This window comes from Bufo bufo, chromosome 2 (genome assembly GCF_905171765.1).
Source record: "Bufo bufo chromosome 2, aBufBuf1.1, whole genome shotgun sequence".
NCBI classification, from domain to species: domain Eukaryota; kingdom Metazoa; phylum Chordata; class Amphibia; order Anura; family Bufonidae; genus Bufo; species Bufo bufo.
The window spans coordinates 145433252-145451301 of record NC_053390.1 but is presented as its reverse complement, the minus strand read 5'-3'; the positions used below and the strand labels follow the sequence as shown (position 1 = coordinate 145451301).

Here is an 18050-nt window from a genome sequence, read left to right as displayed (position 1 = left end):
GGGAGACTGAAAAGCTGTTTGATAACCCACAGAGAAAAACGCTTGAATCAGACACAACCAACCGCAGGCCAAGGAACCAATACATGTGAGATAGGTAGAGTAAGGCCGGTGCGAGAACCACCGACAGTGAGGAGCTCCGTCAGCGACCATATCTTGACAGAGTGGCAACGCTGCTCGCGAAAATTTCGACCAGACCAAGGTAAGAGAAATACCCCTGCTGGATGGAGTGCGATGACTACATCCAACACCCCACCCGTACCAGAGAACACTGGTCACCCAGGAAAAAAAATAAAATGATGAGGGGAGTCCAGAGCGGTGCCACGCATGGCTACTGGACAGGTAGATAGAAGGGAGAGACAAGCAATAATTGGCTCGAGGAGGACGAAAAAATAGAAAAAGGTGTTCCGTTCCCAGGAACGAAACGTCCATCAGCGGTGGTAGGGCATGACAGGACCCCTGCTCCGCCTGGCGTAGTGAGTCTCGTAGTCTACCCACGGAATGGGTAGTGAAAGTATGACCACCACCGGACTGACATGACAGACATTACTCATGTCGTAAGAGAGATAATTGAAGATACAGGTAGGACACCCAAGATCAATAGAAAGGATTCACCTGTAGAAGGAGGGTGTGGAGGAGTCACAGTCCACCAGCCGGGACCGGAACAAATACCCCGTGCCAATGCAGATGAGGGGAAGAAGTAATGTAGGAGCCACTAAGGACTTGCGGGGTGGTCGTGAACCCGGAGCCAGAGAAGGAAAAAGATGGAAGGAGAGAAGAAGTCAGGGCAAAGCTCATTCCCCATCTGGGGCCTGGCACTATACAGAAGAAGCCACAGGATGTAGTGGCGGTGCCATACTCCACCTAAGGAACCCCTGCAAGAGGAACCACAAGTCTATTGCTAGCATCATATTCCAGCTGAGGAGGGGGCCACACGGCAGAGGCCACCGAATGCGGCGCTAGAAGAATCCACCACCAAACGAAGGAGCTGTGGAGGAGGGACCCAAGTATGTTGTGACAACGCAAAGACCCCTCGTATCATTGTAGTCACCACATGTCACCGCATGTCTGAGGACTTGCAGTATAAGACATGGAACCCTACTGCCCCAGTTAAGTAGAGCTAACCTAAAACACCCCACCAGACAAGGGCGCTGAACAGGAGCAACCGCCAAGCTAGCGTCAGGGAAGAGCCCCTACCTGAGGGGGGACGAAGACTGCAACAGCTACGACCCTTAGCCCCAGCGTAAAAGGTGCACATGTGGAGGAGAACACACTGTAAAAACTAAACCAGAGTGTCAGCATAACCACTTTCCCAGATAAGGAAGAGTGGAACTAGAGAATACAGAGTCAGTGTGATCCTCGACTCACTGGAGCGGAATCACCATATTATGTGCAATGGCGTATGCCCTCCACTTTGTTGAGGACAAATACCATGACCAAATGAGATGTGGGTCCCTAAGATACTGAAGTGTTGCCGGGTAACTCCCTGAGAGGACAGGAGACAAATTCATGCCCCAAACCAGCACCAGCAAGAAAAAAGGCCACAACGGGGAAATAGCCATGGTATCCACTGGAGGCATCCATAGTTACCAGATAAAGAGTCCAGGGCACAAAAGGGAGGCTAAGGCATCTAGAGCCCTGGCACAGTGGAGGTGCAGCATCTCAAGATGCTTAGTTATCCACCCGTTAGCGATCACTAACGAAAGGGTAAAATAACAGTAAGCATGGAGATGTCGATGTGACTGAAGAAATAACCTCCAGTGGTAGTGCAATACTCCGCTTAAGGAAGGAGGTAGCAGAACCGTCAGAACCGTATCAAACGGTACTGGAAGTACCCCATCAATGGAGTTTGACAATGTCAACTTCGAGCACTGCCTCAGTGGTAGTGCAACAATTCCGCCCCAAAGGGGGAAAAACGCATACGGCAAGAACTGCATCCGGAGGAAGTGTAAGCACTCCACCTAAGGAAACTGAATCCAATGGCAGAGAAATTTTGCCAATTAAGGAAAGGGTTAATGCATATCGCGAGTCCTGTATCTGGTGAGCGTGCAATTACTCCACCTAGAGAGGGGTAACGCATACGGGAAACACTGTGCCATAACACCACCTATGGAAGAGGCTAATGCATACAGTAAATATTGTACCCGTGGAAATGCAATTCCGCCACCTATAGCCAGTGCTAGTGCTGTTAGTCCACCTATGGAAAGAGGTAATGTCTAAGGCAAGTACTGTATCCAGTAATAGTGCAAATACTCCGCCTAAGGAAGGGGGTAATGGATACGACAAATACTGCTGCCTTCCGTGAATGCAGACTTAGAAGAATGCGCCGGGTAATGACAGAGTCCGAATCAGTGATTCCCCCCCTCGGACAGAACCTCTCCAGGGAGGAAGGGTGCGTCTGAGCGTGATCATGGGGGAGAAGCTTGGGGGTGCAGGAGTGACAGAGGAGGAAATACGTCCTGCTCTGGCCCGCCTGTGTGCAGTCTTGACTCTCAGAGTCACGACCATGGCAGTCGTGGACTGCCCTGGTGGGATTTATCGACCAAACTACCCGAGGGGTGGAATGGGAACTTGCAGAGGTTCACTCACCGGACTGCGTAGGCGGTGTCTTATCAACCAAACGACCCCGGAGGGTGGATTGGGAAGGTCCGGAGAGCCTCCATTGGACTGAGCAGGTGGTACTTTATCAACCAAACGATCCCGGAGGGTGAGTGGGAAGGTCCGGAGATGCTCCACTGGAGTGCACAGGCAGTGCTCATAGACCAAGCAACCCCGGAGGGTGATTGGGAAGGTTCAGGGGTCCTCCGTTGGATTGCGCAGGCAGTGCTCATCAACCAAGCGACCCCGGAGGGTGGTTGGGAAGGTCCGGAGGTCCACCATTGGAATGCACCGGAGGTGCTTATCAACCAAACGACCCCGAAGGGTGATTGGGAAGGTCTAGAGATGCTCCACTGGAGTGCACAGGCGGTGCTTATAACCACACAACCTCAGAGGGTGAGTGGGAAGGTCCTGCACAACTCAGGATGTTGGATTTGGAAACCACAGAGTACCTCCTCTATCCAGGATGCACTCAAGTGGGCAAGAGGCAGGAAGGGGTTAAAATCCTCAACAATAAGACCCAATGCACCGCAGATAGTATAATCCTGTGACAGCCTCAAGCGGAGGCTGGCCAGGAAGGGTTAACCTCCTGGAGGACCGGGGGCGGGCCTCAGCGAGCTACTGGGGGAGGGGGAGACTAGGCGGGAAGGATTCGCACCAGCCCACCCCCCCTCCCCCCTTCACATGGCCGGAAGAGAGCTGCGGCCTAGTAGGCCATGAAGCCGGGGCCTAAAGCTGTGGAGCACGGCCGACTGGGATGTTACTGCCGGCCGGAGAACAAAGCGACTTGGAGTGGCTGGGACCGGAAGGAGAAGGGAGGTAGGCTCAAGAGAAGCCAGGGTTCGGTCGTCCTGTGCGGGCTTTAACCTTTTCGGAGCGGCGCGCACAGCACCTGCTGCCTAGGAGGGTGGATAATAGCGCTGGGGAGCGGGAAGCCTCCTCTGCTCCCCTCCCTGCATGACCGCTGGTAGTAAAGGTCCGGACAACAGCAGCGCGCCGCCCGCTGTGTCCGGACAGTGTCTGTGGACGTGTCCATTAACCCCCAATGCGCCGTGAGGGGAAAGTGGAGAGATGCCCTCAGAAGTCCTAGGGTAACAATATATATGTGGAAGATCTCTCCCAGGAACCAGGAAAAAGAGGGGCGAATCGCTGAGGCCGGTGGGGAAAACGCTGCACGTGCGGAGTTAACCCCCGCAACCCCATGTCGGCGGTGCCGTGCAGACAGATCCCCTCATGGAGAATCTCCATGCCCTAATAGAGAGTCCAGCCCCTGGATGGTACACACAGAATACAGACAGACATACTCACCTGCCTTCATCTGTGTTCTTCACCCTTCTGACATGGACCAGCAGAGCCACCTCTACAGTCCCTGGCACAAGTGACAGGGACCGGGTTGAAGGGCAGGAACAGGTGGCTCCATGGCTGGGGGGAGCAGGAAGGTCAAGCCCTCCTGGTCCACTTTGTCTTCTTGTGGGAGGCAGAGCGGTGGAATAAGCGTCACCGGTCAGCCCCCCCGTGGATGCAGAGCTCTTAGTAGCCCTGGACCCCCAACCTAAAAGGGAAAATTAAAAATGTCTGCCTCCTACGACACTAAGCTAAAAACTGACATGCTCTCTCGAGGCTGGAGTGGGTATAGCCTGCAGGGGAGGAGCTAAGTCTTTCTTCAGCCTAGTGTCGCCTCCTAGTGGCAGCAGCAAGCTATATCCACGGTCCTGTGTCCCCCAATGATACCAGCGAGAAAATGGAACGCCTACAGCTCCAAGAAAAGTACTATGCGCGCAAAAATTATTTTACACATTATCCTTTAAAGGCCTGATTCAGACAGCTGCTCCCATCTATGTCTGGAAAAAAACGACACGCGTCATTCCGTGTGGGCGTCCATATGTTGTCCGTTTCTTATTTGCCTACACATACAGTACACTTGTATGAATGAGTCTACGTTGTAATATGTAATATGGAGCATTCTGCAGGGTTCTCTGCATAGACGGACCAAAAAAGAATCACAAGTTGAATTGTTGGCTTTATTGAATCTGTGTGCTGTGTGAGTACAATCTGTTGCATGCACACATATGATACACGGATGTAACAAACTCCTCTGAATCAGGCTTATGAGTTGTCTCAGGACATATATTGATGGCATAACGCTAGATACCTGATCAGTGAAGAGGGCTGCATAGTCCGCTATTCAATATAATAAGCCGACCACATGGCTTCCAGAGAAATCCAAGCTAAGCTGATGGGAGACAAAGCCCTGACCTGTAGGTATCACAGCCACTGATCAGACACCGATGACACTTCCTCTGACAACCCCTTGAACCAGAGGATGTTGTATCACAGATAATCAATGTTGTATTATGATGACAAATTATGAATTGTAGGAAATGTTATTTTTACCTTTGAAGGCTCTGGAACCTTCCCTGATGCCTTAGATACTGGAGTACTAGAGGAACTCTTCTGAACCTTGTCCTGGAGTAGAGAAGAGTTGTCATATGGAGTTCTGGTTTAGGGCTCATTCTGGCCGAGTTTTTTTTTTTTACTCCTGCAGAAATGTCCTATTCTTGTCCACAAAAGGGACAACAATAGGACATGTTCTATTTTTTTTGCAGGGCCGCGGAATCGACTTATGGCTCGGATCAAAACTATGGCCATGTGCATGAGCCCTTGTAGTGAAGTGCAATCTTCTAAGCTAGTGTCAGGAACATACTGAAATAACTGCTCACATAGTAAGCCATTACTACAAGTACAGTATAGAGCAGGGGTGCACAACCTGCGGCCCGGGGGCCACATGCAGCCCTTGATACCATTCTGTATGGTGACAGACATGTATGTCTATGCTTTGTGGCTGCTCACATGTATTTTTCATGTATTCTCCTATTAGATAGGAATCCTGGAGGTGTAACTAGATATTTATAGTATATTCTGTATGTACAATACGCCATAAATACAGTATTTCAATTGATAATACCCCGTTAACTTTTATTTTCGGCCCTTGGGATTCCTTCAGTCTGACAACGTGGCCCCCAACCAGAATAGGTTGTGCACCCCTGGTATAGACGATGTGATAACCCACTGCAATCTATGTATTTTCAGACTCCTGAGATTACAGAGAGCCAATCCCAATATTATACCTGTGCCCCATAGATGGGACCAATGCATGCATTTAACATTTGCACACTTCATTTTATACTATGGGAACCTTCTATATTCTATTTTCTACATAAAATTACTTTATCCTGTACCTTTGAAGAATTTAACATTTTGTCAGTTGAACTGGTTTCACATGATGCAAAGCCACTGGAGAGGAGATCGATCGCTGCAGCGTCATCCACAGATTTCTAAAAATAAGAGTCGCTAATTTTAACAAGGCGATTCTACAAACGATGGCTGCAGCACAATTTGAATATTCAAAAATACAATTATTTTCAATATGTCTCATAGTGAAATCAAAAGTTGCAGATTTCAGTATGAAAGGAATACCCTCAGTAACACATGTTAATATATATGTTTTTTATTTTCCAATTAAATGAGGAAAGAGTCACTGCCAAACACCTCACAGCCAATCCCACAGATATTGGAGCGCTGGGTTTGCAAAAATTTACTAAGATAAATATATCAGTACTTGAAATGAAATGAAGGTTTATGCTTTTGGTTTACCTTTGGTTTGACAACTTCTGGTTTTGCAGGTTTTCCCTGTAAGTAGACATATGGATGAACAATTCATTACAGTTATCAAGCAAGATACAGTACACACCAAACGACAATGGGGCAGATTTACTTATGAAAGCGTGGCACATTTACTAAGTGTTTTCCATACTTTTTGTGTCTTTTTCAGAGTGTGGATGTGGCTTAAGACGTGAAACTATGCGCCAAAACTTTGCCAGAATTAAGTCAACTAAGGCTATCTGTTTACAAACGATGGTAGTCTGTTTCAGCGGAGTCCCAGAAACTACTGGAGTTTACCATATCTGGCATAGCCGGATACTGCCGAACATCACCGGATGTGTGATCCGTGTTCTTTCTGACACCATGATGGGATCCGACTACTTTCTGATATAAATGCTGGCCTTTGGCTGGACAAGAAGTCATGTATGCAGTACTTTTTATCCGGCATTCAAGCTGGAAAGAAGCCGGATTCCATTGTAGACAGTGGGGATCCAGCAGTGCAAGGCAGTATCCCTCTATGCAGAATACGGTATACTCCGGTAGAGTGTTCTCTGATAGAACAGACTATGCAGAATACAGTTTACTCCGGTAAAGTGGTCTCTGATAGAACAGACTATGCAGAATACAGTATACTCCGGTAGAGTGTTCTCTGATGGAACAGACTATGCAGAATACAGTATACTCCGGTAGAGTGGTCTCTGATAGAACAGACTATGCAGAATACGGTATACTCCGGTAGAGTGTTCTCTGATAGAACAGACTATGCAGAATACAGTATACTCCGGTAGAGTGGTCTCTGATAGAACAGACTATGCAGAATACGGTATACTCCGGTAGAGTGTTCTCTGATAGAACAGACTATGCAGAATACTGTATACTCCGGTAGAGTGTTCTCTGATAGAACAGACTATGCAGAATACGGTATACTCAGGTAGAGTGTTCTCTGCTGGAACAGACTATGCAGAATACAGTATACTCCGGTAGAGTGTTCTCTGATAGAACAGACTATGCAGAATACAGTATACTCCGGTAGAGGGTTCTCTGATAGAACAGACTATGCAGAATACAGTATACTCCGGTAGAGTGTTCTCTGATAGAAAAGACTATGCAGAATACAGTATACTCCGGTAGAGTGTTCTCTGCTGGAACAGACTATGCAGAATACAGTATACTCCGGTAGAGTTTTCTCTGATAGAAAAGACTATGCAGAATACAGTATACTCCGGTAGCGTTTTCTCTGATAGAACAGACTATGCAGAATACAGTATACTCCGGTAGAGTGTTCTCTGATAGAACAGACTATACAGAATACAGTATACTCCGAAAGAGTGTTCTCTGATAGAACAGACTATACAGAATACAGTATACTCCGGTAGAGTGTTCTCTGATAGAACAGACTATACAGAATACAGTATACTCCGGTAGAGTGTTCTCTGATAGAACAGACTATGCAGAATACAGTATACTCCGGTAGAGGGTTCTCTGCTGGAACAGACTATGCAGAATACAGTATACTCCGGTAGAGTGTTCTCTGATAGAACAGACTATACAGAATACAGTATACTCCGAAAGAGTGTTCTCTGATAGAACAGACTATACAGAATACAGTATACTCCGGTAGAGTGTTCTCTGATAGAACAGACTATGCAGAATACAGTATACTCCGGTAGAGGGTTCTCTGCTGGAACAGACTATGCAGAATACAGTATACTCCGGTAGAGTGTTCTCTGATAGAACAGACTATACAGAATACAGTATACTCCGAAAGAGTGTTCTCTGATAGAACAGACTATACAGAATACAGTATACTCCGGTAGAGTGTACTCTGATAGAAAAGACTATGCAGAATACAGTATACTCCGGTAGAGTGGTCTCTGATAGAACAGACTATGCAGAATACAGTATACTCCGGTAGAGTGGTCTCTGATAGAAAAGACTATGCAGAATACAGTATACTCCGGTAGAGTTTTCTCTGATAGAAAAGACTATGCAGAATACAGTATACTCCGGTAGAGTGTTCTCTGATAGAACAGACTATACAGAATACAGTATACTCCGGTAGAGTGTTCTCTGATAGAACAGACTATACAGAATACAGTATACTCCGGTAGAGTGTTCTCTGATAGAACAGACTATACAGAATACAGTATACTCCGGTAGAGTGTTCTCTGATAGAACAGACTATACAGAATACAGTATACTCCGGTAGAGTGTTCTCTGATAGAACAGACTATACAGAATACAGTATACTCCGGTAGAGTGTTCTCTGCTGGAACAGACTATGCAGAATACAGTATACTCCGGTAGAGTGGTCTCTGATAGAACAGACTATGCAGAATACAGTATACTCCGGTAGAGTGGTCTCTGATAGAACAGACTATGCAGAATACAGTATACTCCGGTAGAGTTTGTACCAAAGTTTGTAATCGGATATGTGAAAGTAGCCGGACAAGTTGCATAAACTTAAACAAGACAGTCTAAAGCTGCACCAAACTTAGCATCTAGTACCAGCCACTGTGATAAATCTTGTGCATCTTGGTCTGTCTAGTGTAAATTTACAATGTCTACACCTTAGCCGGGATTAGTAAATCTGCCCCAGCAAGATTACAGATTATTACCTGGTCTTTACCGTCCAGCAAGTGTCTATACTCTGGTGGGATGGTGTCATCTCTATCTCCAAGCTTATCAATATGCTCTTCTTTTGCTTTCTCCTGCACATGGAGCAGATATTACACATCAGTACTTCTTGATATACACACTCTAGTATCTGTCTGTTATATCACATTACCACTAGGTGTTGCAGTGCTGCTAGTATGTAGTAGGAAGAAAAATGGATAGACAGACTAGATAGATAGATGCTATACAGTACAGTACATAGTTTTACGTTCAGGAGCAGTTGTAAAGAAGTGTGATCGCGAGGTTACGGTTTTTGCTCACCTTTACTACGTCCACTACAGGCTTGTTTTCATCTGGATCAGGCTGCCTTTCTCCCAGAGAACCAGACAGCAGATCTAAGGCATCATCAGGGATCTGCACATCATGACAGCATAAAATGTCTGAGTTACAGTCTTCACTATAGATTAGGAAATAGCTTTTTAAAGAGACATCCTAACATCCTGTACGAGCAGAAGGTGAGCTGAGCTGCAGCTGATTTTATCATTAATGCTCCATTGCTAGAGTTCCACTGTGGAACACCCCCCAACCCAGTCCATGAGGCCCCATGTGCTGTACCTAGTAGAAACTCATCAAGACTGGCACTTCATATAGTAAACTATGCCTGCGTGTTGGACAAGTGGTGAGTGAGGTGTAAGGCCTCGTGCACACGACCGTTCCAGCAAAACACGGGAGCCGCCCATGTGCCTTCTGCAATTTGCGGAACGGAACGTGCGGCCCATTGTAGAAATGCCTATTCTTGTCCGCAAAACGGGCAAGAATAGGACATGTTATATTTTTTTTGCGGGGCAACGGATGCGGACAGCACACGGAGTGCTTTCTGCGTCTTTTGCGGCCCCATTGAAGTGAATAGGTCCGCACCCGAGCCGCAAAAACTGCGGCTCGGATGCGGACCAGAACAGCGGTCGTGTGCATGAGGCCTAAGGCTGGGGCTATAAGATGTTGTGTGTTGCGCAACATGAAGACTGCAATTCAACATCGCACCTAATGATTGTCAATGGGATTATAATGTGACATGCGACGTGGTGCTATTGCAACAGTCACAAAAATCCCAAACTATTGGCTTTCGGTAGCAGATCGCAAGCAACTTTGTCCTCATAGACCACCATGCGACTGTTGTGAGATTTGTCACAACTCGCACGCAGTAGCCAGACAACAAGTTGCAGACTGGTCGCACAAATGTTTCTGGTTGTGTAAATTATCCCATGGAGGCCTACTAAGAACTATTTCTACCTACGTTATCCACATTAATTCCATGTCACGCGCTGTGCTCTGAATCCTGGTAGAGATATTCTATTATATATGCCATAAATAAATTTCATGAGAAAACTAAAAAAATCCATTTATATCAAAATTAAAGGCGAAAGAGTGTTACCAGATATAGGATAAACGGACAACCATTCAGGAACTTACAGAGGCAGAGGGTTTTGCTGCTGATGACTGTACCGCAGATGCTTTAGAACAGGAAATTGTTTCTTCCGATTTTCCAGGTGCCTTCTAAAAAAGAAAGAAGAAGAACTTCAGGGATTTGTTTTCCCATTGTTATGAAGTACTGTGCTTGCAGTAGTCCAAAAGGAGAGATCTGGCTGATAGATGGGGACCATCTTCAACCGGCTAATTATGCTCTAATAGACCATATAAAAGGAGCAGTCTAAACAGGGGTACATAATACAGAACTTACCGCAGAGGACTGTACTGGTGCACACTGTGAGGGTGCAGGAGCAATGTCAAAGCCTTCCGTCAGTGCATCCAGCAGTTCATCCTCGCTCATTGCCTGCATGGTCATGGCAATATCATGTAAGAAACAGAAATGACACTGACTATAGGGTTTGATTACAAAGGTAGAACTGATGCTGGTTACATGAGCGGACCTGAAATGTGACACTGCAGCAAACAGTACATGGGAAATAGTATCAGGTGCCCCATACCGGAGAGACAAAAGGCTTCTGCCTAGCAACATTTGCAAACAAACGCCTGCCCCAGAGAAAACCAGCTGCATTCCTAGCAAAAGCAGGCGCCGGAACGGGCAAACCATGGTTATACTAAAGATACTGTTCACAACTGAAGAACCCTGCATGTATTCTAGCCACCAAAGGCTCACAGTAAGGGCTCATGCACACTTGTGGTTTCTTTCTCACAGATACCACACACTGACACATTTCTATGGGACTATATACACATCCTTTTTTTGCGCATCCAGTTGCCTAGTCCGCGAATCTCAGCACAAGTCCTATTCTTTTCCATATATGCAGATGGCAACAGCTCTTTCTATTGAGAGTGAGAAAACTACAGAATACACACAGAACGGATCTGTATTTTGCTGATCTACTTTTTCTGAACCTAAATATGGACACTGCCATGTGCATGAGGCTTAGGCTTTAGGGCTCATGCTCATGACCGTATGTATTTTGCGGTCCGCAAAAAAGACGGATGACGTTCGCGTGCATTCCGTATTTTGCGGAACGGAACAGCTGGCCCCTAATAGAACAGTACTATCCTGGTCCGTAATGCGGACAATAATAGGACATGTTCTATTTTTTTGTGGAATGGAAATACGGAAACGGAATGCACACAGAGTACCTTCCATTTTTTTTGAGGACCCATTGAAATGAATAGTTCCACATACAGTCCGCAAAAAACAAAACGGGACAGACACAGAAAGAAAATAAGTTCACGAGCCCTTAGGATGCATTCACACGACCATATAAATGGATCCGCAATTTTGCAGAACCCATTCATTTCAATGGGGCCGCAAAAGGCATCCGTTGTTCTGTTCCGCAGCCCCGCAAAAAATATAAAGCATGTCCTATTCTTGTCCGCAAAATGCGGAACGCACGCGGCCAGTATCCGTGTTTTGCAGATCCTCAATTTGCGGACCGCAAAACACAGTTGTGTGAATGTAGCTTTAGGCAGATTATTTTCTATATCATGGTAGGTGAAAAACTTAAACTGATGATAGTTTGCCCCCACAAAGGAACAATAAATCTAAAGTCTATATTATGTACATTTACATCTCCTTTATAAGGATCAACAGAGCAGGCAATTATTGGGAGCGATCCATTTGTTCTTGATAATGGCCTGCTCATTAGAAGAGGTGAGAGCTGCATATACATGCTGCAATCATCTCCATTGTATAATGACAAGGGATCTCTAGTGTGATTGCTAGTCTCCATAGTTTAGGGTTATACTTAACCCGCTCCCTGAGTCGCTCTTGATGTCCACACGGCCGCTGCTGCATCTCCCCGTAGCGGGGATCAAAACATCCAGTGACCCAGGAGGGGAGGTGAACAGGGGGTTAGGGTTTGGTGCTGGCTTTAGCCAATAGCAGACTGCGACGGGGATGAGCCTTCCTAGCAGCGCAAGTGACGATGAGATGCAGCGGCGGCCATGTGGGGAGCAGAACGACGCGGGTGCTGGGGAGGAGGGTCATTATAGGGATTGGATAACCCCTTTAAACCTTCTCTATCCCCTGCCATCCACATTCAGTGCAAGCAGGCACAATTCAGTGACATAATCATGTCCACGTGCTGAGCCACAGCGCACACACATTTATGCTCCACTCCATTTTGTGCTGTCTTTGGTTTAGAGTGGCAGACATAATTACCGGTATGTCACAGAATTGTGCAAATGAATGAAGGGTAGATGAGTATTTAAATTGGAGGCAATTAAATCTATTATTACTCACCTTTGATTTTTCCTCAGGTTTTGGCAAAAGAGGCTTGCCATCTTTATCCTGTTATAAGAAAAGAAATGTACAAATTAGGTCATGTCTGTCATTTACACAATGTTGAGGTGGTCAGGAATAATGCTGAAGCAAGTCAGCCTATTCATTTGCTATATGTACATGATATACTGTACACTATTTAGCAAAAGTATCAGGACACACCTATCACTGAATTCAGGTGTTTCATTCAGTCCCACTGCCACAGGTGTATAAAATCCAGCCCCTAGCCATGCAGTCTGCCTTTACAAACATCTGTGACAGAATGGGTCATTCTAAAGAGCTCACTGAATTCCTGCATGGTACTGTAATAGGATGCCACCTCTGCAAGTCAGTTTGTGAAATGTCTTCGCTTCTAGATATTCCATGATCATCTGTGAGTGGTATTATTGGAGAGTGGAAAAGTTTAGAAACCACAGCAATGGAGACGACGTAAAGTTTCACGGCAGGGTCCGAGAGTGCTGAGGAACTTCGTGCATAAGTCACCAAGGCTCTGCTGACTAAATAACTGCAGAGCTCAAAACCTGTGCACCAGGAGCTTCATGGCATGTGTTTCCAGCTGCACGCAAGCGTTACATCACCGAGTACAATGCCAAGTTTCGGATGGAGTGGGGTAAAGCATGCTGCCCCTGGACTCTGGAGCTGTGGAAATGAATCAGGTTTTTCTATATGGCAGCTGATGAGTCTGGGTTTGGTGAATACCAGGAGAATGTTACCGGCCTGACTGCATTTTGTCAACTGGAAAGTTTGGTTGAGGAGGGATAATGCTATGGGTGGTATTGTAGGGTAGGCCTAGACCCCTCAAAGGGGTTCTCCCCTTTTTACCATTGATGACCTATCCTCAGGATTGGTCATCAATATCAGATTGGTGGGGGTTCGACTACCGGCACGCCTGCCGATCAGTGGTTTAAAGAGAAGGCAGTGCTCGTCCCCATTCCCTTCTATGGGACAGCTCCGTCTGTTCAAATGAATACCACAGAGCCGTCCTGAAGAAGCGAATGAGGACGCCATACTTGTAATTACACCTGCTCACCACCGCAATTGCTGCAGCGAGCTGGTAAACAGAACACAGAAGGCAGCGCTCCTATTAGTGCTGCCTTCTCTTGAAACAGCTAATCGGCGGGGTGCCACGAGTCGAACCCCCACCAATCTGATACTGATGACCAATCCCGAGGATAGGTCATCAATAGTAAAAAGCGGACAACCCCTTTAATTTCAGTAAAGCAAAATCTTAATGCAAAAATTCCCTAAACCTTGTAGAAGTCCTTTCTATAACAGTGAAAGTTGTTTTAGTTGCAAAGGGGGACCAACTCCATATAATGCCTTTGGATTTAGAATGGGATATCATAAAAGCTCTTTTGCCATATAGTGTATGTTTCCAACAGGATATTATCTCTATTATTTATTGGAAACAAAATTGCAATGATAAAATAGTTATCCTCGATAAAGGCAGATGCACTGTCTCTAAGGCATGACTGCGGGCACCCCCTCTAAGGCATGACTGCAGGCACCCCCTCTAAGGCATGACTGCGGGCACCCCCTCTAAGGCATGACTGCGGGCACCCCCTCTAAGGCATGACTGCGGGCACCCCCACTAAGGCATGACTGCGGGCACCCCCACTAAGGCATGACTGCGGGCACCCCCTCTAAAGCATGACTGCGGGCACCCCCTCTAAGGCATGACTGCGGGCATTGCATCTAAAATTTGACTACAAGCGCTGCCTCTAAGGCATGAGTGCATGCACCAGCTCTACAATATGACTGCATGTACTGTCTGTAAAGTATGCCTGCGCATACATGGACACTGAATATGTAAATTTTTTTGCATTAGTAAAATAATCAGTCTGCCTACCTTAACTTCCTTTAGTTTGTAATCAGGAGGTATGGTTTTTTCATCCTCGCCAAGCTTTTCCTTATTTTCCTTGCCAGTTTTTTCCTGAATCAAATAGCAATAATGTTATTTTATTTAAAATTAACCTATACCTATAGGATTATTCTAAGGTCTTCTATACAGGAGTGTATTATGCATTTGAGTTGTTCATATATGGAATTGCACCTATAGCCTTTATACGTTTGTACCATGTATAGTATGATGCATTATTGAAGTCAAAGTATAAAAGTTCCAGTCACGTAGCTTTTTCTAAAAATATTCTTTCGCTGCAGGTCCCTGAAGTGAAGTGGGTATATTCACACAAGATTCCAATGCGATATGTTGGGACCGCGCTGCTTCGTTGGTGCAAATAGCACTATCCTCCGGTGCAGTTAACCCCGTAGCCAGATACTGATACTCTCAGCCTAGATTTCCATCCAGCATTTTGTGGATTCCTCTGCAGAGCATCACAAAAAAAAAAAATCACAATTTATTTAATTCGCTATTGTGTGATTTTTGATGCTCTGCAGAGGAATCCACAAAAAGCTGGATGGAAATCTAGGCTGAGAGTATCAGTATCTTGTGTCTGGCTACGGGGTTAACTGCACTGGAGGATAGTGCTATTTGCACCAACGAAGCAGCGCGGTCCCAACATATCGCAGTGGAATGATGCATTACTGAGATTGTTCCCAAGAAGCATTCTAATGGGGAATACAGTGCCTCACATAATCTCTGTGTACCACGGTACAGGGCATACACATGTGGCTTTGCCATGTGCATTTAGCCTTTATTATATGATGACATGTGGAGACATCTATTTGTATATTGGCTGCAGAGTTGCTGTGTGACAAAGCCTGACCCCGATGCATTCCTTCTCCTCCTCGCAATAAAAATTGTGTAAAATAACGTAGTCTTGACATCATGCAGCATAATGGCACTCTGAAGCAATACCTATTTTGTTTAGCGACGATTGCACCACGTGAGTCTCTGTTATATTAGGTCAGACACACTAATGTTGTGTGCAGTGTGATAGGAACACGGTGTTGTGGTGGTATAGAGCCAGCACTAATTGCAATCCTGTTTCATAACGTTGAAGGATCTTCTGAATTGTGTCGCCTGCCGCCACCTAAAAATGGCTGTGAAGCTGCAATACAACTGTACTCCACACAGCAGTATGACTAACTACCAGTTATAGTTTCAAATCAGGAATATTTTTCTTTCCAAGGATTTTCCAAAGAAACCAAAATTACCTTAACTTTATCTGCAACAGGTTTCTTGTCTTTCGGGTCTTCTTTTCTTTTGCCCAATGTGCCAGCCAGGGCATCGAGTGGGTCGTCTTTGCCTGCGGGTGTTTTCTGTAACAAAACACCATTAACACAGATAATATGCATGTCCCTGTACAAAAGCTCATGTAATATTTAATGCCACTGTTGTTTTTGGGCACTTGATGCAGGTCGTTTTTATGGTTGATATATGAGATCATAATACTACACTATCTGCTCACTTACATTATGGCAACTCTACTCTGCTCCAGACGGGTGGCACGCATAAAATGGATTATTGATAAATTTAGGTGTTTAGCTAATGGCAAAATAACCCAAATACTCTACACTAGATATGTACAGTATATAGGAGAACCCAGACAGAAAACATACACAGCTGTGAGGATCTCAAGGTTTCCTTTCTAGTTCAGTAAGTTTTACCATATTGAAAATAGTAATCAACTAAAATATGTCAAATAATCCCTCAAATATGTTAATATGTGGATTACTATTTTCAATTTAGTGAGGCTCTATAGGGCACATAAAGCTGCGTCATATCACTTGGCATTTTGGAAGGGTGAAACCGCTGTCTATTTTTAATATACAATTGTGATAATACAGTATTAGAAAGGAAACAGTCGCTACGGTACAAATACAGTATATGATCGGAAACAGTCGCTACGGTACAATATACATCTACAGCCCTGCATTTCTGATAGGAAATAATAGACACATACAAAATATAATGTCCCACTCATAGGTGACGTTATGACATTCCACATGGAGTTGGAGTTGTATTGCACTAAAGGGTTACTATAAACTCAAAAAGTGAGATATAGCATATAGCTATGCTGCGCCATAATGTTATGTGTGGTTGGACCCCACAAATACTGGAAATTAATTAGGCTCAGAGAGATTATAGCGCCGTTTCCTCTTCACTGATTTTCCCTCAAGGCCATGTGTCACAGGCCTGTTGTTTGCAGAATACGGAGAAGGAACATGGACCACGTACAGCCAGTAACACCATGTTAGGCCTCTTTCACACTTGCATTGTCCGGATCCGGCGTGCACTCCACTTGCCGGAATTACACGCCGGATCCGGAAAAACGCAAGTGTACTGAAAGCATTTGAAGACGGAGCCGTCTTCAAAATGCGTTCAGTGTTACTATGGCAGCCAGGACGCTATTAAAGTCCTGGTTGCCATAGTAGGAGCGGGGAGCGGGGGAGCAGTATACTTACAGTCCGTGCGGCTCCCAGGGCGCTCCAGAATGACGTCAGAGCGCCCCATGCGCATGGATGACGTGATCCATGCGATCACATGATCCATGCGCTTGGGGCGCTCTGACGTCACTCTGGAGCGCCCCGGGAGCCGCACGGACGGTAAGTATACTGCTCCCCCGCTCCCCGCTACACTTTACCATGGCTGCCAGGACTTTAGCGTCCCGGCAGCCATGGTAACCATTCAGAAAAAGCTAAACGTCGGGTCCGGCAATGCGCCGAAACGACGTTTAGCTTAAGGCCGGATCCGGATCAATGCCTTTCAATGGGCATTAATTCCGGATCCGGCCTTGCGGCAAGTCTTCAGGATTTTTGGCCGGAGCAAAAAGCGCAGCAGGAAAATTCTTAAAACGAAATCTTTCTTTATGTAGCAGTAGTAATGACAAGTCTTAAGCTGGTGTTACTTACAGAAGGGGATGGTGCAGCTTGGAGAGCCGAGGAGGAGGAAGAGCCAACTACAACATCAGCTTCTTTCTTTTTTACTTCAGGGGCATCCTAAAATGATAAAGAAAGCAAAAATAAGAAAGTATCAAGTCACTGCTTTGGTATCAACATAAAATCACACTAATCCATTACAATACTAAGGGGGCTGTCTTTAGATCCTACTGGTTTAGGGCGGCACTGGTGGTTAGCACTGGTGCCTTGCAGCATTGGGGTCCTAGGTTCAAATCTTACCAAGGACAATATCTACATTGAGTTTGTATCTTCTCCCGATGTTTGTGATGGTTTCCTCTGGGTACTCCACTTTCCTCCCACACCCAAAGACATACTGATAGGGACCTTAGACCCATTGGGGACAGCTTGATGCTAAAGTCTGTAAAGCGCTGTGGAATATGTCAGCGCTATATACAGTGCTGCCCATAATTATTCATACACCTGGCAAATTTTGACCTAAAGTTACTTTTATTCAACCAGCAAGTAATTTTTTGATGGGAAATGACATGTGTCTCCCAAAAGATAAGACGATGTACAAGAGGCATTATTGTGG

General features: G+C 45.7%; 1 protein-coding gene across 6 annotated transcripts in view; it reads right to left on the bottom strand.

Annotated features, from left to right (window-relative positions):
* CAST (calpastatin) overlaps positions 1–18050 on the bottom strand; it is a 205614-nt gene that overhangs the window by 7243 nt on the left and 180321 nt on the right. For 5 of the 6 annotated variants that reach the window (XM_040421563.1, XM_040421562.1, XM_040421565.1 and 2 more), the window contains 11 exons: positions 17471–17557; positions 15773–15877; positions 14505–14588; positions 12617–12664; positions 10613–10705; positions 10345–10428; positions 9196–9288; positions 8877–8969; positions 6250–6285; positions 5835–5930; positions 4990–5061 (listed from right to left, as the gene is read on the bottom strand). In XM_040421563.1, coding sequence (XP_040277497.1) covers positions 4990–5061; positions 5835–5930; positions 6250–6285; positions 8877–8969; positions 9196–9288; positions 10345–10428; positions 10613–10705; positions 12617–12664; positions 14505–14588; positions 15773–15877; positions 17471–17557 — 891 coding nt within the window. The remainder of the gene's footprint in view (positions 1–4989; positions 5062–5834; positions 5931–6249; positions 6286–8876; positions 8970–9195; positions 9289–10344; positions 10429–10612; positions 10706–12616; positions 12665–14504; positions 14589–15772; positions 15878–17470; positions 17558–18050) is intronic. The other variant, XM_040421568.1, reaches the window with a different exon arrangement.